Source organism: Gallinula chloropus (assembly GCF_964237585.1).
Source record: "Gallinula chloropus genome assembly, chromosome: 19".
Taxonomy (NCBI): domain Eukaryota; kingdom Metazoa; phylum Chordata; class Aves; order Gruiformes; family Rallidae; genus Gallinula; species Gallinula chloropus.
Window position 1 is genome coordinate 12,226,219 of NC_140104.1, and position 27,091 is coordinate 12,253,309.

The following is a 27,091-nucleotide window of genomic DNA, read 5'->3' on the forward strand; positions in this document are numbered from 1 at the left end:
CTCTGCTCCAGCTTTACCCATTGCCCTTTGCTTATTTCTAAACCTGAATAAGGCCACCCCTCAGTCTCCTCTTCTCCAAGGTAACGAGGCCCAGCGCCCTCAGCTCAGAGGAACTGGCCAGCATTGCCCCTCTGCAGAAAGAGGACCAACTCAGAAAATTGGGACAGGCTCCTGGAATGGCTGCATGTGAAATGTGGCCAGGCAGGATCCAAGGATTCCCACAGGGAGGCACATGCCAGGGGGTGGCCTGTCACTGGGAAGCTTGCCCCACCTGGCTCTGGGCCTGTGAACAATGCTGCCTGCGGTTAGAGCGGCACCCCATGGAAGAGACCCCCCTCCAGCTGAGAGAGAAAAAGACCCTTTGGGAGGCCTGGCAAATCGACTCTATTGGAGCCCTTGGGAAGGCGGAGGGGAAACAAGAGTATTAGTGGGAGTGGAAATAATTTCTGGCCTAGTCCCAGCCCAGGCATTTCCAGGAGCAGCAGGAGAACAGCCAGGGTGGGCCCTGACAAACTGGTTTTGCTTTCTGCCAACCCCCAGTCTGTTCAGTCAAAGGAGGGCAGTCATTTCACTGCTGCCAAGGGGCAGGAGTGGGCCAAGGAAGGAGGAGTCAGGTGGGGATTTCACCCCCCGTGTTACCCCCAAGCTAATGGGATAGTGGGGAGAACTAATGGGCTTTTGAAAGGGTTTCTAAAAGCTCACAAGCCACACTGGGCAGAACGACTCTGGGATGCAGTTCCCCAAGTCAATGATTGCTGGGGAAGAAATGGATGTCCCAACTAAACCCCCATCTTTAATCCCCAAACCCCACACTCCCAGCACCCCAGAAAAGCCAGTTTTCTCTGCTGGTCAGCCAGTCTTGGTAGAAATGCCAACCATTGGGAGCGTTTCCCTTGTCCTGGCTGAGCCCCTTGTGACAGTATGCTTCCCCCGTTGCCCCCATGTTTTCCTGTTTATCCTGTTTACATGGATTGATTGATAACCATTGGTGCTGATTGTGATTTCTCCATCCATCTCAGAGTTGAGGAAGACAGATAACAACACAATAGCCAAGGGTTTTCTATGCTAATGTGCCCACCAAACACTGGTCAGTGTGCACTGGCATATATGGGTGGTATGTAAATATGATTACAAGCCAATCATCTTACTCCATAAATAGTGAGCAGTCCAAGAGCCCTTTGAGCTCTCCTGAGAGGACAGCTGGCTGCACGTCAGGATCTCCCCTTGAAAGGCACGCCTCTCAAGGTTGCTCCTCGAGGTCGAGAGAATCCTTGCCACAACAGATCTGCAACAGATCCTCAGTAAGTGAGTTGAGAATAAGTGCACTAACATTTGTGACCTTAGCTAAGAAATAGAAAGGATTGATTGTACATATAATCCTTTAGACATAAACCGTTGACCAAGTCTGGGACTAAGACTGAATCCAGCTGCACCTGGGCTCCTCTCTGAGCAGGAGTTCAGAAAGCAAGGGGATTCTTTCTGAACCTCGTGACTCAATGGGAGGGTCTCCCTGATAGATTCATCTGACCCTTTTCTCTATGCACTAACTAATCAAGAGTACCTTACCATCGAATCTTAATCATTGTCGCGTTTATTACCAAACACAGTTACACCCTTTTGTTTTATATCAATAAACATATTATTGCCTCTCTCTATGATTCTATGAAATCGTGATGGACCAACCCGATCTCCTTCTATGACAAGGAGACCTGTTCTTATTGGATGAGGGGAAGGCTGTAGATGTGGTCTACCTAGATTTCAGTGACGCCTTCATCACTGTCTCCCACAGCATTTCCCCCTCTGCAGAAACTAACCGCTCATGGATTAGATGGGTACACTCTGTGCTGGGTTAGAAACTGGCTGGGCAGCCAGGCCCAAAGGGATGTGGTGAACTGAGTTAAATCCAGCTGGCAGCAGGTCACAAGGTGTATTCTCCAGGACTCAGTGCTGGGACTTGTCCTCTAACGTCTTTATTCATGATCTGGACGAGGGGATCGAGTGCACCCTCAGTAAACTGGCAGATGACACCAAATTGTGTGGGAGTATTAATTGTCTGGACGACATGTAGGCTCTGAAGAGTGATCTGGACAGGCTGGATTGATGGGCAGAGGTCAATTGTATGAGGTTCTTGGGTTCTTGTGGCCAAGTGCCAGGTCCTGCGCTTTGATCAGAATAACCCCAGGCAACGCTACAGGCCTGGGTCAGAGTGGTTGGAGACTCCCTGGAGGAAAAGGATCTGGGGGTGTCTGTGGATACCTTGGCTGGACATGAGCCAGCACTGTGCCCAGGTGGCCAAGAAGGCACACAGCATCCTGGCCTGGATCAGGAATAGTGTGACCAGCAGGAGTAGGAAGTGATTGTTCCATTATCCTCAGCTCTGGTGAGGCCGCACCTCAAGTGCTGTGTCGGGTTTTGGGCCCCTCACTACAAGGACCCTGAGATGCTGGAGCATGTCCAGAGAAGGGCAAAGGAGCTCATGGAGGATTTGAAGCACAAATCCTATGAGGAGCTCCTATGATGAGCAGCTGAGGCAACTGGGGCATTTTAGCCTTGAGAAAAGGAGGCTGAGGGGGAGACCTTGCCGCTCTCTACAACTACCTGCAAGGAGGAATGTAGAGAGGTGAGAGCCAGTGTCTTCTCTCAGGGAACAAGTGACAAGATGAGAGGGAATGGTCTCAAATTGCACCAGGGGAGATTTAGGTTGGATATCAGGAAGAATTTCATTACTGAAACATTAGTCAAGTATTGGAACAGGCTGCCCAGGAAAGTGGTGGAGTCACCATCCCTGGAGGGAATTAAAAGGTTCCTATAGATGTTGTGCTTGAGGACATGGCCTAAAGGTGGACTAGGCAGGGGTTGGCTTTGGTTGGACTCAATGATCATAAAGGCCTCGTCCAACCCAAGTGATTCTATGATTCTGTGGTACAGTTCCAGGAAATTCCTGTTCTGTCATGGTGGGAAAGCACTGTCATTTCAGAAACATAGTTGAGTGGTTCTGCTGTTGGAAATGTGCTTGTAAAGCTTTTATAAATGTCGGGGGGGGGGGTGGGAAAGAAGAAAATGTTGTGCCCCTTTCCAGGCAGACATGATGGAATTTGAGCACAGCTCATCATTGCGCAGTGTTTGGGTCACACAAGACCAGGAGATACTGCATTAGCAATGGGATGAAGGTGGTCCGTGTTATTAAAGCTTAGACAAACTAGGAGGGGGAAAACAAAACCCAAACCCAACAGCTAAAACCCCTACTAAATACAGACTGGTCCTAACATGAGTTACATGGCCAGTGATACGCAGAGTGAGCAGTTTGTTGCTGCTTCGAGACATCCAGTCATCACTTTCCAAACAGCATCATTGAGCTCCTGGTTCCTCATGCTGTAGATGGGAAATTTTAATTCTGGAGGAACCACTGACTAAAAACTGTCACTACCAGGTGCAAATGATGGAGAGAAGCTTCAGGTAGGTGAACACAGCAGTGATGAGGAACAGGGAGACCACGGCCAGGTGAGGAAGGCAGGTGGAAAAGGCTTTGTGCCATCCCTGCTGCGAGGGGATCCTCAGCACAGCCCTGAAGATCTGCACATAGGACACCACAATGAACACAAAACACCCAAAAGCTAGACATGCTCTGATGACAATTTCACTGAGGTAGGACCATGAGTGAGAGAGCTTGAGGATCTGGGAGATTTCTCAGAAGAACTGGTCACAGGCATTGCCCTTGCAGAGGCGCAGTGACAATGTATTGGCTGTGGGGATCAGAGCACTGTGAATCACAATGCTGGGACAGTATTTTTAAGAAGGGAAATAAAAACCAGCAGCTGCTTTTTGCCACCAGACAAAGGAGTGAGAAAGAGTAAGGGAATTTGCAGAGAACAAGGTCGGTGATGTAGGGGGAGAAGGTCCTCCAAGCCTCACTGCAGAGATTCCCCTGCAGCCTGTGGAGAAGACCATGATGACTGAGGCTGTACCCCGCAGCCCATGTTGGATGATGTGGAACAGTGATTCTACCTGCAGCCTGTAGAAGTCCCCAATGTTGAGCATGTGAGGACACTGAAGGAGGCTGTGACCTCATAGGAAGCCTGTGCTGCAGCAGGTTAGCTGGCAGGGCTTTGGAGGACCCACGCTGGGGCAGTCTGTTGCTGAAGGACGGCACCCCACTAAAGTGACCCACCCTGGAGAAGTTGGTGATGATTTGAAGCCATTTGGGAAGGACTCACGTTGGAGGGGTTCATGGAGGACTGTCTCCTGTGGGTGGAACCCAATGCTGGAACATGGGGAGACTGTGAGGAACCCTCCCCCTGACCAGGAAGGAGCAGCTGAGATGATGTGTGATGAACAGACCCCAACCCCCATTCCCTGTCCCCCAGTGCCACTCACTCAGAGAGAAGAGAGAGTTAAAGAGTGAAGTGGACCCTGGGATATGAAGGGAGGGTCGTAGGTGGGTGTTTAAAATTTCATTTCTTTAGGTTTTGTTCTCATTCCTCTGCTCTATTTGGATTGACTAATGAATTAGATTGATTTTATTGTTGGTGTCAAGTCTGTATTGCCAGTGAGAGTAACAGCTGCATGGCCTCCTCCTGTGCTTTCTCCCTGCATGATATCTCCCTGTCCTGATCAATCTGCTCCCAGGTAGAATGATCTCAGAGATGAGGTCATAGAATGATCCCCATGAGGCCTGAGACACCAAGAGGGAGCCTACAAGAACTGGTCTTCTGCTGAGCTGGGCCAGGCTCCTGGGATGGAAGGAGCTCATGGCAACCCAGCAGTGCTGCAGAGACAGCTCTGCCCAGGAGCAGCTCCTCTGCCAAGCACACAGGGCTGGGGACACTGCCTGTAGGCACTGAGGGGAGACCTGTGAGGCTGAGAGAGCTGATGGATGCTGAGAGCTCACTGCAGGAGAAAGGTAAAGAGACTTTGCTTTGTATTTTCTGCTCCTGGTGACTGGGTGGGAAGTGGGAGCTGAGCTTTTATTAATAACTTTGCAGCAGGCTGTGCAAACTCATTGGTCATTAAGACTTGTCTGAGCTTCTCCTGAGCCCTGCACACACAGAGGTTCCCAGGGCAGTGCCCTGATGCCAGGAGGGATCTGCAGAGCAGAGCTGAGCACAGGGCAGTTTGGATGAGGTCTGTGAGCACAGAGCAGGAGGTGACATGGGCAAAGAGAAGCATCTTCAGGGTCATCTCCAGGCAGCAGAGACATTGTCAGGGAGGGAGAAGAAGCTGCTCCCATAAATGCCCTGGCAGTGGCGATTTGGTACCTCTCTGACATCCCCAACAGTGCAGACCCCTTCCCTCACCGACCTCCTGGTTTCTGTCACCCAGCACAGACTCTGCACACAGAGTGCCAGGGTTTCAGGCTGAGCCTTCTCCTTGGCAGCCCAACCCACAGAGAGGAAAAACCCCCGAGTACCTGTCTGTCTGTCCCTGTACTTCCCGCCTGGGCTGGAGCATTTCTCCCTGTTTCCTCTCCTGTCCTTACTGCCTTTGTCTCCTGGTTACCTGGAGCTCTGGGCATGTCCATTGGTGGGGCTGACCTTGAGATGACCCTCACTTCAGGACCCCAATATGTAGGACTTCCCTCTTTCCAGCAGTGGTAGAATCAAGCCAGCACAAAGCAGACCTCCCAAAAGGGACCTGACAAAATTCTCCCTGAATACAGAGAGTCAACCTGAGGGCATTCCATAAGTAGTGGAAGGGATTTTCCTCAAGGAAAGATTCCCTAATTTCTCTTTGCCTTTTCCTCCTTGGACAGGTCTCCACACTTGACAGCAGCAGATGTCCAACAGCAGCTCCATCAGCCAGTTCCTCCAGACACACGGGAGCTGCAGCTCCTGCACTTCTGGCTCTTCCTGGGCATCTACCTGGCTACTCTCCTGGGCAATGGCCTCATCATCATCACCATAGCCTGTGACCACCACCTCCACACCCCCATGTACTTCTTCCTCCTCAACCTCGCTGTTACTGACCTTGGCTGCATCTCCACCACTGTTCCCAAATCCTTGGCCAATTCCTTGTGGGACACTAGGGCCATTTCCTACACAGGATGTATGGCTCAAATCTTTTTCTTTTTCTTTTCAATCTCTACAGAGTATTCTCTCCTCACCATCATGGCCTATAACCGCTACGTTGCCATCTGCCACCCCCTGCACTACGGGACCCTCCTGGGCAGCAGAGCTTGTGTCCACATGGCAGCAGCTGCCTGGGGCAGTGGGTTCCTCAATGCTTTACTGCATACAGCCAATACATTTTCCCTTCCCCTCTGCCATGGCAACGCTGTTGACCAGTTCTTCTGTGAAATCCCCCAGATCCTCAAGCTCTCCTGCTCACATGCCTACCTCAGGGAAATTGGAGCCATTGTGGTCAGTTCCTGTCTAGTTTTTGGGTGTTTTGTGTTCATCGTGGTGTCCTATGTGCAGATCTTCAGGGCTGTGCTGAGGATTCCCTCACAGCAGGGACGGCACAAAGCCTTTTCCACCTGCCTCCCTCACATGGCCGTGGTCTCCCTTTTTGTCAGCACTGTTGTGTTTGCCCACCTGAAGCCCCCCTCCATCTCCTCCCTATTTTTGGACATGGTATTGGCATTTATGTACACAGTGGTTCCACCAGCAGTGAACCCCCTCATCTACAGCATGAGGAACCAGGAGCTCAAGGATGCCGTGTGGAAACTGATGACTGGATGTTTCTAAGAAACAATAAACTGATCATATTCTGCATATCACTGGCCATGGAACTCATTATGACCAGCTGTAGTCTGTAGTATTCTTAGTTGTTGGTTGTTTTTCCTTCCATTTTGACTATCATGTAAAAGCATGTTTCATGTTCATCCCATTTCTAATGCAGCACCTTCTGGTCTTGTGTGACCCAGATGCCGCGTAATGACGAGCTGTGCTCTCTGCATCATATCTGCCTCCAAAGGGCTACAATTTTTCCTTTCTTTTTTTCCCCATACATTTAGAAATAATTTACAAGCAAATTTTCATCAGCTGAATCATATGTCTGGAATGGCAGTGACTTCCCACCTGCACAGAGCAGGAATTTCCAGTATTGGCACCCACAGCAGCAGAAGACATACTCACCTATACCTGCATTACCTCCAGTGTGTCTCTTTCATCTCCCTAGTCATTCAGCTGTTTCCACCTCTCCTGATTGCACAGACATGCCTAAGTACATCTTTTCATCAGACTGGCTGGATGTATGCACTTCACCTTGTTCACAGGATTCCACCTCCAGTTGCTCTTTGTTTATTCAGCTGCAGCTCACCTCTCTGGTTTCTGCTTTGAGCTCCAGAGAGCATGAAAATGTCCCATCTCTCAGAAGTCTAATGAACGGTTCTGTCAGGAGGTCAGTGTGTTGATAAATGACCTTTCTATGTATCTGATTAAAACTGTTCTGGGAGAGAATCTCCTCTGAAAGCTGACCCCCTTCACACGCTGCTTGGCCGTAGCAGGCAGCTGAGGAGAGAGGTTTCATGGGTATTAAACTGTGTCATGTTGAACTGCTGTTTGTTGTCAGAGAAATCTGTCTGTGCCAGGAAAAGTGTTGGGAGTCCCAGGAGGCCAGTGAGGGATCTGCTGGGCTTGGGGAAGAGCAAGGTTCTCTATGCAGGGTTGGATTTCCAGAGACTGCTTTACCTGCCTGTCCAGATCTCCTTAGGAGAGTGATACCCATCACAGAATGCTGCTGTCACTTCTTCTATCAACTGAGCCATGACAGGAAATACCAATGAAGGGAAAATATCCTCCATTGTAATATTCCTTTGAACTGTTCATCATTAAATACCTAACTGTAATCCAATTATTTGTAGAAGTCTGGATATTTTTTATGAAAAGCACTTAAAGGATATGCTTTTTAAGGCTTTCTGTATTTTCATGAGTCCCATTTTGTATTTGCTTCTGCGTCCACGGACCTCAGATATTAAGAGGACACTGAAGAAACCTCTCAAAATGTCAAACTCAGACCTAATGTCCAAAGAACCTTGAAGCATTCATGGGCCCTGCTGGGAGCCATTACTGACAAAGCCTCCCCATGAACATCTTACACCTCGCAAGTGGAGGCCATGAGGACAAACACGGGCACAGGGCAGGCAGCTCTGATGCTGAGGACACCCTGGCTTGTTCTGATGAAACAGAAATGCCAAGCGCTTATCCCCAGCCCCTGGGCACGGAGATCCTGACCCTCACCTGTGTCTCAGGGCTCTTTCATGGGATGTGGGCAGTGTGATGCCAAGGGTAGGACAGGGGTATGACACATGGATGACTCCCTAGGTTGTCCCTAGGTTCAGCGAGGCAATGATGTTCCATGGCCACGAGGACAATGTGTCTCTTCTGAGGCCTCTGCAGGGACATCAGCCATTGCCAAGGGGGAAAAGACCTTGTTTCTATCAGGCCCTTTCATCCTGGCCAACACCCTTGACCTTCTGCACCACTGCCCCACACCTGTGCCTGTTTCCCTGCAGGCTGCAGGCACCTAACCACTTTCCCCAATTTGTTCTCACCCCAGGATGTCCCTGCCTGTACTGCTGTCTCCCCCTCCTCGCCAGTTGTTCCCAGATAAACCAAGCAACCAGCTCATACACACTTCCACCAAGTAACTCCAAACACCACAGCACTACCCTCAGAATGGCATTTCTTTAGGCTCATAACCCATCTGCACCTCTATTTTTAATTGCCATTCATTTGAAAAGGAAATTTCAAGCTCTCTGAGCTACCCCTATACTCTTCACAGACTCGCCTTCCCCAGGCTAAAGAAGCCTGGGTCTCATAGCCTCTCCACACAAGACCCCTAACCCTATCTTGGCAGAATTTTTCTCAACCTCGTGACAGTTCCTCCACACTCGTCCTGACTGGGGACCCCCCATCTCCTGGACTCTGATGGTTGCCACACCAGTGCTGAGTCAAACTGACAGTAAGTGCCTTTGCCTGGGTGGCTGTACTGCTTCCAGTGCTGCCCAATGTGCTCATGGCAACATTCCTGTGTAGCAGCCCTGGCTGCTGTGGCATCCCTCAGAATGCCCAAAGCCTCCTCCTTGACACTGCTGCTCCACCAGTCATGTCTGAATTCCCTTGACGGGTGAGTGTTGAGATTTAACCCTGCTCACTGATGATGTCATCATGCATGGGACTTCATCAGGATTGGTGGGTAGCTGCAGATCATCAGGATCATAGTAATTCATCTCTCACATGGTTAATCCCCTCAAACACTGCATACTCTGATCCATGGTCATGCACTTGCCTGGCCAACACATGACATACTCACTGAACAGGTACCTTTCCCCCAGACTTGACAGAAGTTGCCTCCAGATCCTGAGGGCTTGAGACTTCTTTCCAATCGCCTTGTCAATGACTCATTTTCTGGACAGGGATCCCAGCTGCTTGGTCTCCCTGCCTTCTAATTCCAGGCTGCCTGCCCCATTGTCTCAGCATCGGAGAAGCCAGGTGATGATGTGCTCCCCTGGAAGGCAGCTGAAACCTTTTCTCATTTCTCCCAGCTCCCTCATGTACAAGGATCAGGTTATAATGCTCACTCCTCGAGGAGAAACAGACAGACCCTCTTTGGGTTTGGAGGAAGACAGTTTACTGACAAAATCACTGTGAAAAAATGATAACAGCACATTGCAAACTACACTCACATCCAGTGATAACAGAGAGTACTTTATTGACCAAAGGATCACAAGGTACTGCACAATGCAAGGACCAACCAAACGCCACAGCCACACTCAGACTGCCCTTAAGGAACCCAGGAGTGCCGCTCCCCAACCAGCCCCTTTTATGGGGGAGTGATGTGAGGTGGTGAGGAAAACAGCCTGGGCACACTCAGCTCAACTGTACTAACTCAAGTCACCACTGCTGGCTAATTGGGGAGGTGAACTCTTGCCTGTCCAGAAGCAGGACAGCTGTGCATTTAATCTCCCCTGTCTGTCACGTATTTCTACCTTTCCAAAGTCAATTGTCCATGTCTGAAATTATTGTTCCAACAGTGGATCTGCACACCAGTGCTTCTGGTTGCTCTCAAAATTTCCCTTCTACTTCCCCTAGGACCATTCAGACACCTCTCAACCATCCAGCTGCTTCTCTGAGTTTCAGGGAGTTAAACCCTTGCCTTTCTGGCAGTTGTCTGACTCATTCTGTCTTTAGCCAGCTCTTGAGTTGTGGTGATTTCAAAGCCTCCTTCCTCACTAGAACATTTCTCACAGGGTTAAGCTTTGTGGCAGGTGAACCTCACTGGTGGCAGATTGCACTTGGCATAGAGTGAGGAGTGTTGAATGTAATGATGAATCTTGTCAAGTTTCTTCTGTTGAAGGGAAAATAACTCCCTCTGTGCTGGCTGTTTGCAGCCAGTTCTCTAAGGAAAGCAGGGGAGCTGGTACAGAGGGGCTGTAATGCCCCACTGTGGAGTGCAGCAGAGACCTAATGTAAGGACAAGGGATGCAAGTCCCAGTTGGCTGGTGAGAGTCATGGTGGGCTTGTGGAGATGTGCAGCAAGGTTGTCCCCACTGCCTCAAGGGACCCTTTTTCAGACCAGTCCAGAGGTCCTTAGGAGGCACCCTGGATCAATCTCAGTCAGAGGTTGTCACCTCTCCTCTACAGTGAAAATAATAACCTACACCCTTAAAAAGAAATCAATTTTACTCTGAGCTCCCTTTGAAACAGCTTCAATGATCTGTATATCTCTTGAAAACTTGAATATAATTACATGAAGAGACACCGCTCATTAGGGCTTGCTTTTTTTATTTTTAATTAGCTCTGGGGTGCATTTGGTGCTGAGTCCTTGAAGCTCAGGTACTGAGAGGAAATGACACAAGAAATTCCATGTCAAAAGCAGAAGCCAAAGTACCCTGAAGTATTAATGAGTCCCGCTGAGAGCCATTGCTGGCTGAGCCTCCCTCTAAGGGACTCGTTAGAGCAGGTAATTGGAGGCCATGTTGTCTGGTAGGCAAAGGCAATGTACAAGCAGCTGAAATGCTGAGAAAGCCCTGAGTTGGTTTGATGAAGCAGAAAGGCCAAGCCCTTACCCCCAGCCCCAGGGAAGACAGGTCCTGCCCCTCAGGCATTGCTCAGGCTCTTCCCGGGGCAGCGTGGGGTGTATAACACTCAGGCAAGAACAACAAGGCTGAGGTGCTTAATGAAATCTTTGCCACTGTCTTCAGTAATAGGAGCAGTTGTACAGAGAGAATCCAATTCCCTGAGCTCGGAGACAGGGACAGGGAGGAGAATGAGACCCCCTCAATCCAGGAGGAGATGGTACTGGTTCACCAAAGAGGTGTGCACAGATCTGTGGGGCTGAATGGGATGCAGCCAAGGGTGCTGAAAGAGATGCAAGGGGGGTTCACCAAGCCACTTTCCATCAGTCCTGGCTGACTGGATCAGTCAATTTAACCCCCTATATAAGAAGGGACAGAAGGATGATCAGGGTATTTACAGGCCTGATAGTTTGACTTCAGTCCTAGAGAAGCTGATGGAGCAGATCATCCTGAGCAGCATTATCCAGTTCATGAAGAACCCCCAAGTGATCAGGCCCAGTCAGCTTGGGTTCATAAGGGCACGTCCTGTTTGACCAACCGGATCTCCCTCTATAACAGGCCAAGAACATGCTGAGGAGAGAGTGTTTCATAGTCCTAACCATGATCATCTGCTGTCAAATCATGTGGCCAAAGGAATTCCCCAGCAGGCTCAAAAATGCTGCTCCCAGGCACTGCCCTCTTTCAGCAGTGCTCCATTGGACATTGGGTCTCCCTGCATGCCTCTTGGAACACATCTAGCACCTCAGTCTAAACACCTCCCTCCCAGCCTTCACCCCAAGTAATGCCCATGTGAGCTGGGACAATCAGCTCCCAGGCAGCAGGTGCCTCTTTTGTGCCCACTGGAACTGAGGTGGGGTTTGAGGAAGCCATAGGGCAGAGCTGTGTCCCCTTCCAGCCCCAGGGCTGCAAAGCAAGGATGAGGGTTTTGGAGAGAGTCACCTGACTCCTTCCTTCCACAGGGGAAAAGAGACCCCTCATTGTCCCTGTCTGTGTCTCCTGTCTCATGCAGAGACAAGGAAAGGAGATTCTCCTGCCCAGCTCTGATCAGGAGAAATGACAGAAGGAGATATTCAAGACCCGTCTGGACGCCTATCTGAGTGATATGTCCTAGGGAGCTGCTTTGGCAGGGGGGTTGGACCCGATGATCTCTTGAGGTCCCTTCCAACCCCTACAATTCTATGATTCTATGATTCTCTCCAGATGAGGGAGGTAACTTTAGTGAGGAATTCAGTGTCTTTCAAAGTTGGTTCCTTGGAGCTCCAGAGACACCTTGAAGGAGCCCAAGGGGATGGAATATGTAACACCTTCACCTGCTCCTCTGCTGTGAGCTGGGCTGGGCTCCTGGGACTGTGGGAGCTCATGAAACATTACAGCGCTGCAGAGGCAGCTCTGCCCAGGAGCAGATCCTCTGCCAAGCACACAGGGCTGGGGACACTGCCTGTAGGCACCGAGGGGAGACCTGTGAGGCTGAGAGAGCTGATGGATGCTGAGAGCTCACTGGAGGAGAAATCTCCACAGCCTCTCCCTGGTATGTCTGTGGGTGCAGGGCAATGCAGGTCCTATTCCTGGAAGGATGTCCTAAAGCTGGGACATGGGGGGTCTGTCAGGAGAACAGGTTCTCTCTATGACCAGAAAGTGCTGCCTGGAAGGGATGCCCTTCTGCCCCATCAGAGGGACAGGGCAGGACAATTGTCTTCTCCTGGGCATAGCTGCAGATTTGTGAAGCAGCGTGTGCACCAAGGGATGCCCAGGGCTGACATCATGAGCAGGGTCCCTGCGGCCCAGGGACTGTGTGCTGGGGCAGTTACTCTGCTGCTACCAGGGTCAGCACTCAGCCTACCTGGTGGGCTTCCATAAGCATCGCTGCAGAAAGAAGCTGTGGGTGTAAATTGTGCAGTGTAGGGTCCTTCTGCTGTAAGACAGTGCTGCATGGGTCAGCTTTGCTCCCAGCTCCAGCTGATCTCTTCAGAAGTTCTGAAGGGACTATGAAGAATGACATGAAGGAAGCATTTGCCTTCCTGTCAGAGTCTTTACTATGACAATTCCTGTCTTGTGGACTTTCTGGCTGTGGTAAATAAGAATTTATTTCTCCCAAAGAGGTCTGCAGAGAAGACCTCAGTGCAGGATAGGTTGGATGAGGTTGTTAGCACAGAGGTGGAGGTGACGTAAGCAAAGAGCAGCAGCTGCAGGGACATCTCCAGGCAGCAGAGACATGGTCAGGGAGTTTAGAAGGAGCTTCTCCCAGTAATGTCCTGTTAGTGGGGATTTGGTACCTCCCCGACATCCCCCTCAGTGCAGACCCTTTCATACAGTGACCCCCTGGTTTGTGCCACCCAGCTCAGAATCAGAGCCTGGAGTTCCAGGATTTTAGACTGAGTCTTCTCCTTAGCAGACAAACACCCTGTGAGGAGAAACCCCTGAGTGCCTGTCTGTCTGTCCCTGTCCTTCCAGCGTTGGCTGGAACATTTGTTGCTGTTTCTCCTCCCGTCCTTGTTGCTTTTGTCCCACCATTACCAGGAGGGTTCCTGCTGGGCTGCAGCTGCCTCTGACAATGGCACCGCTCTCCTAGGGACTCTTGTGCCCCAGGGAGGAGTCCCATGCAGGAGACATCTCAGGATTGAGGCAATGGTAATGCCCTTTATCTCCTGTGTGTGGGCAGCTGCACTGAGCCCTGTGTGTCCCTGGCTGGGAGCAGGGAGCTGAGATCCTCCTTGGGTAAGATGAGACCACAGGAGGGCTTTGGAGTTCTGCCCTGTGAGACTGGATTCCTCAGCTCTCTGTGGGGTCCAATTTCTTCTATGGGGAACACGAGGGTGTGATCAGAGAGCGTCCAGCACAGGGCAGCTGAGAGCAGGGCTGATGGACAGAGCAGCTCTCCCCACTCTGCACTCAGGGGAAGGTTTCACTGGCACTGCAGCAGCAATGTCAGGGAGTCCTGACAGAAGAAACACTCCCCAGTTGCAGTGAGGAGAAAACCAAAGCTCTAAAGCTCTGCTCCGCCCCTGGGTGAAACTGGAGTGACAGTGCTGAAAAGCTCATTCCTATCCACAGGGGATTTAGTCTGAGATCACATACTCCTTCTATTTACTGACTGCTGCCAGGCAGGACTGAGTTCTCGAGAGCCACAGCTGAGCCTCCTCCCAGCAGTGGCATGCTCAAGCCAGCACAAAGCAGACTTCCCAAAAGGGACCTGACAAAAGTCTTCCTGAATCCAGAGAGTCAATGTGAATTGGAAGAGGTTTTCCTCAAATTAGACTTCCCTAACTTCTCACTGTGCATTTTCCTCCTTGGACAGGTCTCCACATTTGTCAGCAGCAGGTGTCCAACAGCAGCTCCATCAGCCAGTTCCTCCTCCTGCCCTTTGCAGACACACGGGAGCTGCAGCTCCTGCACTTCTGCCTCTTCCTGGGCATCTACGTGGCTGCTCTCCTGGGCAATGGCCTCATCATCATCACCATAGCCTATGACCACCACCTCCACACCCCCATGTACTTCTTCCTCCTCAACCTCTCTGTTACTGACATTGGCTACATCTCCACCACTATTCCCAAGTCCATGGCCAATTCCTTGAGGGATACCAGGGCCATTTCCTACAAAGGATGTGTGGGTCAACTTTTTTTCTTTGTATTTTTGATCATCACAGAGTACTATCTTCTCATTGTCATGTCCTATGACCGCTACGTTGCCATCTGCCACCCCCTGCACTACGGGACCCTCCTGGGCAGCAGAGCTTGTGTCCACATGGTAGCAGCTGCCTGGGGTGGTGGGTTTCTCAGTGCTGTGCTGCACACAGCCAGTACATTTTCACTGCCCCTCTGCCATGGCAATGCTGTTGACCAGTTCTTCTGTGAAATCCCCGGGATCCTCAAGCTCTCCTGCTCAGATGCCTACCTGAGGGAAATTGGTGTCCTTGTCGTCAGTGTCTGTCTTGGTTTTGGGTGTTTTGTGTTCATTGTGGTGTCCTATGTGCAGATCTTCAGGGCTGTGCTGAGGATCCCCTCACAGCATGGACAGCACAAAGCCTTTTCCACCTGCCTCCCTCACTTGGCTGTTGTTTCTGTCTTTGTCAGTACTGCTATGTTTGCCCACTTGAAGCCCCCCTCCTTCTCTTCCCTGGTTTTGGATCTGGTATTCGCATTTCTTTACTCGGTGTTGCCACCAGCAGTGAACCCCCTCATCTACAGCATGAGGAACAAGGAGCTCAAGGATGCCATGTGGAAACTAATGACTGGATGTTTCTAAGCAAGAATAAAGTGCTCATATTCTTCTGAATATCATTGGCAATGTAAATCATGTTAGGACAAAACTGATCTAGTGTGGGCTTTGTTGTTGGTTTCTCTTTTATTCTGTTTTGTCTAAACTATAATAACATGATCAACATCCACCCCATTCCGGATTAAATAACATCTGGTCTTGTGTGACCCAGATACTGCCTAACGATGAGCTGTGCTTGCTTTCCATCATGTCTGCCTGCAAGGGGCACATTTATTCATTTATTTTGTACTTATATTTGAAAACGGTTTACTTAAGCTGAATCACTTGACTACTTGAATCACTTGACTACTTTGGATTTTCTAGGATTGGTACTGATGGTAGCAGAATAAATACTCACCTTGCCCTTTACCTGCATTACTGCCAGTCTGTCTCTTTCATCTCCCTCATCATTCAGGTGTTTCCACCTCTCCTAAGATGTCCATGCCTAAGGACATCTTTTCAGAAGACTGGCTGGATGTATGAACCTCAATTCCTCACAGGTTTCTACCTCTGTTTGCTCTGTTGTCATTCAGATGCCGCTCAGCTGCCTGATTTCTGCTTTAACCTTCAGAGAGTTAGAAAACTTTACATCTTTCAGAAGTCTTATGAAGTGCTCTGTTATGTCCTGGTTTTGGCCAGGATAGAGTTAACTTTCTCTCTAGCAGCCAGTGGAATGCAGTGTTTGGGAGTTGGGATGAGAGCCGTGCTTATAGCACTCTGATGTTTCTGGTTATTGCCAGGCAATCAAGGAATTTTCAGCTGTTCCTATTTCCTTGCTAATGACAAGGGAGTGGACACAGCAGGACAGGTGACACAAACTGGCCAAAGAGGGGATTCCATTCAGTTGTGTCATGCTCAGCATAAATGGGAAATTGGTGGGGGAAGGAGAACGCAGCTCCAGGATGTACAGTTTTGGGGACAGTCCATTTTTGGGCTGGCACTGAGCTGTATGTTCTGAGCTTTCCAGTTGGGTGAGAAACCACACTGTGTATCACCAGATTTGTACATTTTGTTACAAAGTCCTATTGATGTTTCTCTCTCGCTGCTGTCCCAGTAAACTGTCCTTTTCCCAACAGGAATCTGCAGCTTCCTGTCCCCTCCCTGGGAAGGCTTCAGGGCAAGAACATCCTTCATCCCTCACACCTTTTGCTTGGGATGTACTGCTGGACATTTAACAGGTTGAAAGGTGGTCGCTGGTGTAGCCGGAAAGTGCAGCACCATATTACTGGCCTAAACCTCCCCTTTCCCTCCCCAAATGCCCCCATATCCAGTCCCAGTACCCACTAAAACATCCCCACACCCCCTCCCAGCACCCATGAGTTCCCCAGTCACCCCTTAAATGCAAGTCCAGCTCCCTCAGCACACCTCCCCCCAAACTCCTGGTAGTCCCCCAGCACCCCATTGTCCCCCAACCTCCCCATTTTTCACCCCCAAAAAGTCCCCAAATCCCCCCAGCACCCCCCTACAAACCCCACATGCCATCTCAGCACCAAGTGGTTCCTCCCCTCCTCATCCCCACGTTAACTCACCTAGCCCATCTTTTATACCTCCCAGCACCATATTACCCTCCCTAAACCCTCCCTTTTTCATTTCCACATCCCTGCATATCTCATGCAAGTGCTCCCATACACCCCCCTCCTTCATCAATCACGGGTACCCCTCCATGCCTTGACCCTCATGTCAGCCTACCCTTAACCCCACCCAGAACCCTTGGTGGCCCCCCACTCCCCTGTATCCTTTTCAAACCCCCCTTCCCCTAACAAATCTCACCATACCCCCCCAGCACATCCTACGCCACCTCCATGCCATTGCAGCACATATGCTGGAATGCTATGTGCCATGCTGGAGGTGCCACCCCTCCCTCTCTAGCCCTCCTTTATGCACCCCAGCACTCCCTGGTGGCCCCCAACAACCCTCATAAACCCCACAACCTACTCTTTACCCCTCAAATCCCTCGATATCTCACCCTATCATTCCTGTATGCCCCCATGCCCCCCCAGAAACAAAGGGTTTCCCTACAACTACTTAAGACCCCTCAACCAAACCTTAACTCCTCAGCACCATCTATACCCCATATTACTCCCCCAAACCCTCTCCTTTTACCCCCCAAATCCCAACATATCCACCCACAACAACCCCTAAAACCCCTACAAGCCCCCCAGAATAATTAAGTGATCCCACTCTGTCCCCAGTCTCTTTTTAACTCCCCCCAAAAGCTTTTATACCCCTAAACACCATATTATCCCGCCCCAAATCCCACTGTAGTGAGGGAGGTAATATGGTGCTGAGGGTATGCAAGTGAGTGGGAGAGAAGGGTCTCTTTAATGTCAGGGCTGAGATCAGCCCTGTTCAGAATCGTATTGGCTGTCTTGCTTTGCCTCATCCTTCTTACACCGACTTGTTTTGCTCCTGGAAATGAGCTGTTGCTCCTGAGCCTGGGTATCTGCAGACAGGGAAGGGACTGGCATGGATAGACATAAAGCAGGTGTGTTTGGAATAGCAGCCACACACAGAGGAAAGGGGATGAGGAGAAAATGCTTTTGTCCTACACTGTAAAAAGCCCAACACCGGCCCCACCCCCCAATAAAGCAAGGAAATGGGAATAGCACTTCTGAAGGTAATGAAGACTTTGCAACAGATGAAGGAAGTACTGTCACAGAATCACAGAATCACTGAATATCCAGAGTTGGAACGGACCTTGAAAGATCATCTAGTCCAAACCCCTGCCAGAGCGGGATCACCCAGACTAAATCACACAGGAACACATCCAGACAGGTTTGAATGTCTCCCGAGGAGGAGACTCCCCAACCTCTCTGGGCAGCCTGTCCCAGGGCTCTGTCACCATTACAGTGAAATAGTTTCTCCTTACATTCACATGCAACTTCCTCTGCTCCAGCTTGCACCTCTTGTCCTTTGTCCTATCGCTGACCATCACTGAGAAGAGCCTGGATTCCTCCTACTGACACTCACCCTTTATATATATATAAACCTGAACGAGGTCAGCCCTCAGTTTCCTCTTCTCCAAGCTAAAGAGGCCCAGCTCCCTCAGCCTTGCCTCATAAGGAAGGTTTTCTACTTTTGGGGTCGTTGAGCTGGGCTCTTTCAAGGGGTTCTCTGTCCTTATTGAACTGAGGGGCTGAGAGCTGGACCCAACATACCAGGTGCAGTCTCACCAAGGCAGAGGAGAGAGGGAGAAGGACATCTCTTGACCTACTAACCACATCCATTCTCATACACCCCAGGATGCCACTGGCCTTCTTAGCCAGGAGGGCACATTGATGGCTCATGGTCATCCTGCTGTCCACCAGGACCCCCAGGTCCCTCTCACCTATGGATCTCTCTAACAGGCCAGTCCCCTACCTATACTAATGGATATTCTTGGGGATCTTCTTCCCCTGCTGCAAGACCCTACACTTGCCCTTGTCAAATCTCATAAACTTCTCCCTGCAAGTAGTAGTGTCAAGAACAACTCCAAATATACAAAAAATTCATGAGGCAATCACAGTCCTGGCCTGCTGTGGTGCACTGGGGAGCTGGAAGAAGATTCCTGAACTTTGACCCAAATGAAGTTAACCCTGATGAAGTTTGTGGGTTATACAGAACTCAGTGTGGAATGTAGGAACTTGGGAAGGGATTGTTATCTGGCAGGAAGATATGGACAGGCTGGAAGAGTGGGAAAGGTCAAGTGTGGGGACTAGGAGCTGGGAAAGCATAATCCAGGAGCGCAGCACTGACTGGGATCCACCTGGCTGGAGAAGAGCTCTGTGGAAAGGGACCTGGGGGTTCCTGTGAACAAGCAGCTCACTAGGAATAAACAGAGTGCTGCTGCAGCAAACAACTCCAAGGGGCATCAGCATGGGGATCACCAGCAGACATAAAGAAGTCACTGTCCCACTCTACTCAGCACTTGTCAGCCCATACTTGGAATACTGGGTGCAGTTTTGGTCGCTGCTCTAAAATAAATAAGTTATGTCCAGGCTGGAGAAGGGTCCAGAGAAGGGCTACAAAGATGACCCAAGGCCTGGGCAGCCTGCCATCTGAGGAAAGGCTGAGGGAGCTGGTTTATTTCAGCCTGCAGAACAAAAAGGCTTAGGGGAGACCTCACCAACAGATCCCAGTACTGAAAAGCTGTCTACAAAGAAGGGAGAGACTCCTGTTTTTAGAAGGAATCACATGAAATAGCTGAAGAATAATGGGTGCAAGTTCCCCCTGGAGAGGAGGACACAGGGAAAACCTTTTATCCTGAGAACAATCAGCCTTTGGCATAATCTCTCATGGGAAGTGATGGATTCCCCAACATCAGATGTTTATAACATTCAGTGGGATGGGGTGTGGGGACACTGGTCTATGTGGTGATTTTATTGAGACTGAGCATTAGCTGAATAAAGGTGGACCAAATGATCCCATCATACCCAATAGTCTGTGATGATTCTATTGATATCATTGCTATCCTCCAGAATCCTTCTGGAGTGGTTGAGCCCTTGTATATTGAACTAGAATGGTGGCCTGGTTTTGGCCAGGATAGGGTTAATTTTCTTTCTAGCAGCATGTGGATTTGGGAGTTTGGATGAGAACAGTGCTGATAACACAAGGATGATTTAGTTGTGTACAAGCAGTCAGGGACTTTTCCATTGTTCATACAGCCTTGTTCATTATAAGGCGGGGGGCACCCAGGAGCTGGGAGGGGACACAGCCAAGACAGGTGACCCAAACTGGCCAAAGAGCATATTCCATTCAATTACACTGAGCTCATGTGAAGATAGAGGGTTGTTTGGGGAGGATCATACAGATCCAGGATGCGCAGCTTAGTGGAGTGTCCAGCCTCAGGACAGCTCTGAGCTGTACGGCCTGAGCTGTGCAGTTCAGTGGGAAACTGCATTGTGCATTACCAGTTGTGTATATTCTGCTACAAAGTCCTATTGTTGGTGTTTCTGTCTCTGTCTCTCTGCTGTCCCAGTAAACTGTCCTTATCCCAAACCACAGGGTTTGTGGTTTTCTGGTAATGCAGGTACAGGGGATGAAGAGCATTTCTTTGTCTGCCTTTGATACCGATGCTGAAAATTCCCATTCTGACATGGTGGGAAAGCATTGCCATTTCAGACTAGTCAAGAGATTCAGCTATTGAAAAAGAGCTTGTAAACATGTTTAAAAATGTAAGGGAAAAGGTAAAAAGAAGGAAAAAAATGGCCTTGGCTTGCAGACCTAATGCAAAGAGAGCACAGATCATCATTACGCAGTGTGTGGGTGAGACTGGAACTGGAGATACTGTATTAGCAAAGGATGAACGTGGAGCATGTTATTGCAGCTTAGAAAAACTGGAAGGTAAAAGCCAAAAACCCGATCTGAATAATCTAAAAAAACAGGGAGTGGTCGTAACATGAGTTACAGTTTTGGTGTTTATTATTATTATTATGAGCAGTTTATTACTGCTAAAAACATCCAGTCATCAGTTTCCACAGGGCATCCTTGAGCTCCTGGTTCCTCATGCTGTAGATGAGGGGGTTCACTGCTGGTGGAAACACTAGGTAATGACACTACAAGGTCCTTCCAGCCCCATGGCTGAGAGCAAGGATGAGGGCTCTGGAGAGAGTCACCTGACTCCCTTCCTTCCACAGGGGAAAAGAGTCCCCTCACTGTCCCTGACTGTGTCTTCTGTTTCATGCAGAGACAAGGAAAGGTGATTCTCCTGCCCAGCTCTGATCAGGAGAAATGACAGAAAGATTTCTCCACAGATGACGGAGGTAACTTTAGTGAGGACTTCAGTGTCTTTCCAAGTTGGTTCCTTGGAGCTCCAGAGACGCTTTGAAGGAGCCCAGAGGGGATGGAGTATGTGACGCCTTCACCTGCTCCTCTGCTGTGAGCTGGGCTGGGCCCCTGGGACAGTGGGAGCTCATGAAAACCCAAGAGCACTGCAGAGAGACAGCTCTGCCCAGGAGCAGCTCCTCTGCCAAGCACACAGGGCTGGGGACACTGCCTGTAGGCACCGAGGGAAGACCTGTGAGCTGAGAGAGCTGATGGATGCTGAGAGCTCACTGGAGGAGAAATCTCCACAGCACTCTGCCTGGTATGTCTGTGGGTGCAGGACAATGCAGGTTCTGTTCCTGGAGGCATCTCCTTAAAGCTGGGACATGGGGCAGTGTGTGGGGTCTGTCAGAAGGACAGGTTCTCTATGGGACCAGAAAGTGCTGCTTGGAAGGGATGCCCTTCTGCCCCATCAGAGGGACAGGGCAGGACAGCTGTCTTCTCCTGGTCATGGCTGCAGAGGTGTGAAGCAGTGTGTGCACCCATGGGTGCCCAGGGCTGTCCTTGTGAGCAGGGTCCCTACACCTCGTGGCTGTGTGTTGGGGCAGGGGCTTTGCTGCTGCCAGGGTCAGCACTCAGCCTGCTTGTTGGGCTTTAGACAGAGATAGTGACAGCAGTTGTGGGTTGTAGGAGAGACCCAGGGAAGGGCTGCGTAAGGTCCTTCTCCTGCAAGAAAGGGCTGCATGGGTCAGGTTTACTCCCAGTTCCATCTGATCTATGAGAAATTGCGAAGGATCTTTGAAGAACAATATCAAGGAAGCATTTTCCTGCCAGGCTGAGTCTTAGCTTTGACTTTTCCTCTCTTGTGGGCTGGGCTGACTGTGGTATATTAGAACTTATTTCTCCCCTCAGTAATATGCAATGATAATTCAATTCTCATTAAGACGTCAGAGCTTTGCCTGAGCCCTGTGCACACAGAGGTTCCCTGGGGCAGTGCCCTGATGCCAGGAGGGGTCTGCACAGAGTAGGAGGTCACATGGTTGAAGAGAAGCAGCTCCCAGAAATGCCCTGGCAGTGGGGATTTGGTACCTCCTTGACATCCCCCAGAGTGCTGACTTTCTCCCACGGTGACCACCTGGTTTCTGTCAACCAGCTAAGATTCTGCATTCAGAGTTCAAGGGTTTCAGGCTGAGTCTTCACCTTGGCAGCACAACCCTCTAGTGAGGAGAAACCCGTGAGTTCCTGTCTGTCTGTCCCTACCTTCCCGCCTAAGCTGAACCATTTTTTGGTGTTTCATCTCCTGTCCTTCCTGTCTTTGTGCCACCATTACCTGGGGCTCTGATCATGTCCATTACTGGGACAGGCACTGAGTTGACCCTGACTTCAGTACCCCCATCTGTAGGACTGAGGACTTCCTGGGGGCTCCTGCTGGGCTGCAGGCTGCCTCTCACAATGGCAGCGCTGCCCTAGGGACTCTTGTGCCCCAGAGAGGAGTCCCATGCAGGAGACATCTCAGGATTGAGGCAATGGTAATGCCCTTTATCTCCTGTGTGTGGGCAGCTGCACTGAGCCCTGTGTGTCCCTGGCTGGGAGCAGGGAGCTGAGATCCTCCTTGGGTAAGATGAGACCACAGGAGGGCTTTGGAGTTCTGCCCTGGGAGATTGGATTCCTCAGCTCTCTGTGGGGTCCAGTATCTTCTATGGGGAACACGAGGTTGTGATCAGAGAGCGTCCAGCATAGGCCAGCTGAGAGCAGGGCTGATGGACAGAGCAGCTCTCCCCACTCTGCACTCAGGATTAGGTTTCACTGGCACAGCAGCAGCAATGTCAGGGAGTCCTGACAGAAGAAACACTCCCCAGTTGCAGTCAGGAGAGCAAAGCTCCAACAGGCTGAGTTCTCAAGAGCCCACAGCTGACCCTCCTCCCAGCAGTGGTGCAATCAAGCCAGCACAAAACAGACCTCCCATAATGGGCATGACAAAAGTCTTCCTGAATACAGAGAATCGATCTGATTCCCTAAGAACTGGAAGAGGTTTTCCTCAGAGAAGAGTTCCCTGAATTCTCACTGTGCCTTTTCCTCCTTGGACAGGTCTCCACAGTTGATGGTAGCAGATGTCCAACAGCAGCTCCATCAGCCAGTTCCTCCTCCTGCCCTTTGCAGACACACGGGAGCTGCAGCTCCTGCACTTCTGGCTCTTCCTGGGCATCTACGTGGCTGCTCTCCTGGGCAATGGCCTCATCATCATCACCATAGCCTGTGACCACCACCTCCACACCCCCATGTACTTCTTCCTCCTCAATCTCTCTGTTACTGACCTTGGCTGCATCTCCACCACTGTTCCCAAATCCATGGCCAATTCCCTGTGGGACACCAGGGCCATTTCCTACACAGGATGTCTGGCTCAAATCTTTTTCTTTTTCTTTTTGTTCTCATCAGAGTACTGTCTCCTCACTGTCATGGCCTATGACCGTTATGTTGCCATCTGCCTCCCCCTGCACTACGGGACCCTCCTGGGCAGCAGAGCTTGTGTCCACATGGCAGCAGCTGCCTGGGGCAGTGGGTTTCTCAATGCTGTGCTGCACACAGCCAATACATTTTCTCTTCCCCTGTGCAAGGGCAATACTATAGACCAGTTCTTCTGTGAAATCCCCGGGATCCTCAAGCTCTCCTGCTCAGATGCCTACCTCAGGGAAACTGGAGTCCTTGTGGTCAGTGCCTGTTTAACTTTTGGGTGTTTTGTGTTCATTGTGGTGTCTTATGTGCAGATCTTCAGGGCTGTGCTGAGGATCCCCTCGCAGCAGGGGCGGCACAAAGCCTTTTCCACCTGCCTCCCTCACCTGGCCGTTGTCTCCCTTTTTGTCAGCACTGCTGTGTTTGCCAGCTTGAAGCCTCCCTCCATCTCCTCCCTGTCTTTAAACCTGGTATTGCCATTTCTTTACTCAGTGATTCCACCAGCAGTGAACCCCCTCATCTACAGCATGAGGAACCAGGAGCTCAAAGATTTCATATTGAAACTGTTGACTGGATGTTTCTAAGCAACAAAATACTTATCTTTGTCTGCATACCAATGGCCTTCACTTTGCTCAACGGTTTCCACCTGCGTTTGCTCTTTGGTTATTTACCTCCATCAGCTCACCTGGTGATAAGTGACCTTTCTATGCATCTGATTAAATCTGTTCTGGGAGAGAATCTCCCCTGAAAGCTGACCCTCTTCACACGCTGCTTGGCCATAGCAGGCAGCTGAGGAGAGAGATTTCATGGTTATTAAACTGTGTCATGTTTAACTGCTGTTTTTTTGTCAGAGAAATCTGTCCCTGCCTGAGAGCACAGATGATGCCAGGAAAAGTGTTGGGAGTCCCAGGAGACCAGGGAAGCGACCTTCTGGGCTTTGGATAGCAAGACTCTCCAAACAGGGTTGGACCTCAAGAGACTGCTTTTCCTGACTGTCCAGATCTCTTTAGGAGACCTCTGGACCAGCCCCCATTGCAGCATGCTGCTGAAATTTCTTCCATCATCTGAGATATGACAGAAACATTTTTCCTATGAAAAAATCCTCCATTGTCAAACTCCTTTGACATTTTCATCACTCAAATAAAATCTCTCCAAGGAGTTGTGCATGGCTTATTATTTTTTTTTTTTTTTTTTGGGAAAATTGCATGAAGAGCTATAGTGGTAAGGGCTTTCTGGATGTTAATAAGCCCCATAGTGTGTTTTCTTCTGAGTCCACAGACCTCAGATTCCAAGTGGAGAGTGAAGAAACCTCTCCACAAGTTGTCAGGAATAATGCCCAAAGAACGTGAACCTTACTGACAAAGCCTCCCCATGGGCTCCTTAGAGCAGACAACTAGAGACCATGAGGACAAACACAGGCAAAGCACAGGCAGCTCTGATGCTGAGGACACCCTGGCTTGGTCTGATGAAGCAGGAATGCCAAGCGCTGACCCCCAGCCCCTGGGCAGGGAGATCCTGACCCTCACTTGTGTCTCATGGCTTTTCCTTGGGAAGTGGGGAGTGTGTTTCCAAGGGAAGGACACTGGGGCATGAAACATAGAGGCCTTCCCTGGGGTGAGTACAATGGGACAACAGTGCTCTGTGGCCATGAGGACAATGTGTTACCTCTGAGGCCTCTGTGGCAGGGACATCAGCAATAGCCAAGTGGGCACAGACCTCGTTTCTATCAGGCAGTTTCAGCCTGGCTGTTACCCTTGGCCATCTGCATCACAGATCATCCCACACTGCTCCACACCTGTGCCTGTTTCCCTGAAGTCTGCAGGCACCCAACACCCTTCCCCACCTTGTTCTCAGCCCACGATATCCCTGCCTGTTCTGCTGTCTCTCCCTCCACATCTGCTTTTCCCACAGACACAAAGCCACCAGCTCATCCACACTTCCTCTGAGTTTTTGCACCACAGCACTGCCCTCAGAATGGCATTTCTTTATCCTCACGTACACTCTGATCTTCAAAGCTGCAGTTTCAGTTTGACTTCCTTTCTTATGTTCTTTCCCTGTAGCACAAAGATGGATTCCCTCAGCATCTCCTTCACCAGGCTCACCCCAGGTCTCTCAGCCTCTCCACACAAGACCCCTAACTGTATCTTGGCAGACTTTCTCTGCCTATGTGACAGTTTCTGCCCATTCCTCCAGACCGGGGATACCAGCACTGGGACTGACTACTCCAGACATGGCCTCACCTGATCTGAGTCCGCATGCACAAGAAGGGCCCTTGTCTGCGTGGTCAGATTCCTCCCAGTGCAGCCCAATGTGCTCATGGCCAGATTCCTGTTCAGCACCTCTGACTGCTATGGCATCCCCTGCAATGCCCAAATTATTCTCCTTGCGGCTGGTTCTCCACCCGTCATGTTGGAGCCTGACTTGATGTGTGGGTGTTTGTCATGGTTTCGTGCCATGTTCTGCAAGGACAAGCTGACACCTGGAGAGCCCACATCAGAGCCCCAGACAGCCAGAGGCACCCTCAGAAGGCAGGAAATGGACTTCCCAGAAAGGACCTTTCCAATATCTTATAGAACAGGGAGAGGCAGACCTTGGGTCTGCAATGAGAATGTTTTGCTCAGAGAAGAGTGCCCCATGTTCTCACTGCCTTGTTCTCCTTGCAGAGGGATTCATGCAAAGAGGCAGAGAATGCCCAAGGGCAGCTTCATTCCCCACTTCCTCCTCCTGCCCTTGGCAGACACACAGGAGCTGCAGCGGGTTTCTCAGTGCTGTGCTGCACACGACCAAGACATGTTCCCTACCCCTCTGCAAGGGCAATGCTGGTGACCAGTTCTTCTCTGAAATCCCCTAGATCCTCAGCCTCACATGCTCAGATGCCTACCCCTGGGAGACTGGTCTTCTTGTATTCCGTACCTGTTTAGTTTTGGGATGTTTTGTGGGATACCTGAGGAGGTTTGATGCCAGGAACATCTTTTGGCACTCGCACATTTTTTGGGGGGTGCTATTGTGGACAATTAGCGGTCTTGAAAATGGTCTGTGGTTGAGCCCAAAAATACGGCAGTCAATGTTATGAATTAGCAACACGGCCAGTCGTATGCAGTCCAGACAATTTCTGCAGTATGTTGAAGACAATTTCCTGCTACAGATGGTGCAGGAACCTACAAAGGGAGGGTGGGTGCTGGACCTTGTTCGTTAGGGAGGTGAAGGTCAGGGGCAGTTTAGGACAAAGCAACCACAAAATGTGAGAGTTCGAGATCCTGGGTGGAAGAAGCAAGCCAAAAAGTAGGATAGCTACCCTGAATTTTGGAAGAGCTAACTTTGATCTCCTCCAAAGTCTAGTATGAGCTGTCCTGTGGGCTACGCTGTTAGAAGGGAAGGGAGCCTGTGAGAACTGGGTAGCATCCAAACAGAGCTTCTTCCAAGCACAGGATAGGTGCATCCCTTTGAGTAAGAAATCAGGAAAGAGAGGCAGAAGACCTGTGTGGATGAGCAGGGAGCTAATGAGTAAACTCAAAGGGAAGCAGAAGGATTATGAACTGTTGAAACAGGGTCTGAGCACCTGGGGAGAATACAGGAATGTGGTCAGGGCCTGTAGGGACGTGACTAGGAAGGCGAAAGGCCACTTGG

At 50.3% G+C, this 27,091-nt stretch overlaps 1 protein-coding gene and 1 pseudogene across 2 annotated transcripts in view; both read left to right on the forward strand.

Moving 5' to 3' along the window:
* LOC311199217 (olfactory receptor 14A16-like) overlaps nucleotides 1-6,683 on the forward strand; it is a gene marked incomplete at both ends in the record, with an annotated part of 107,038 nt that extends 100,355 nt beyond the window's left edge. Inside the window, one exon of the mRNA XM_084273282.1 lies at nucleotides 5,902-6,683. Coding sequence (XP_084129408.1) covers nucleotides 5,902-6,683 — 782 coding nt within the window. The remainder of the gene's footprint in view (nucleotides 1-5,901) is intronic.
* Nucleotides 6,684-23,124: 16,441 nt separating this feature from the next.
* The window catches only part of LOC311199065 (olfactory receptor 14C36-like), a 33,354-nt pseudogene continuing 29,387 nt past the window's right edge, over nucleotides 23,125-27,091 (forward strand). Inside the window, exon 1 of the transcript in view lies at nucleotides 23,125-24,152. The product of the transcript in view is annotated as an olfactory receptor 14C36-like (transcript). The remainder of the gene's footprint in view (nucleotides 24,153-27,091) is intronic.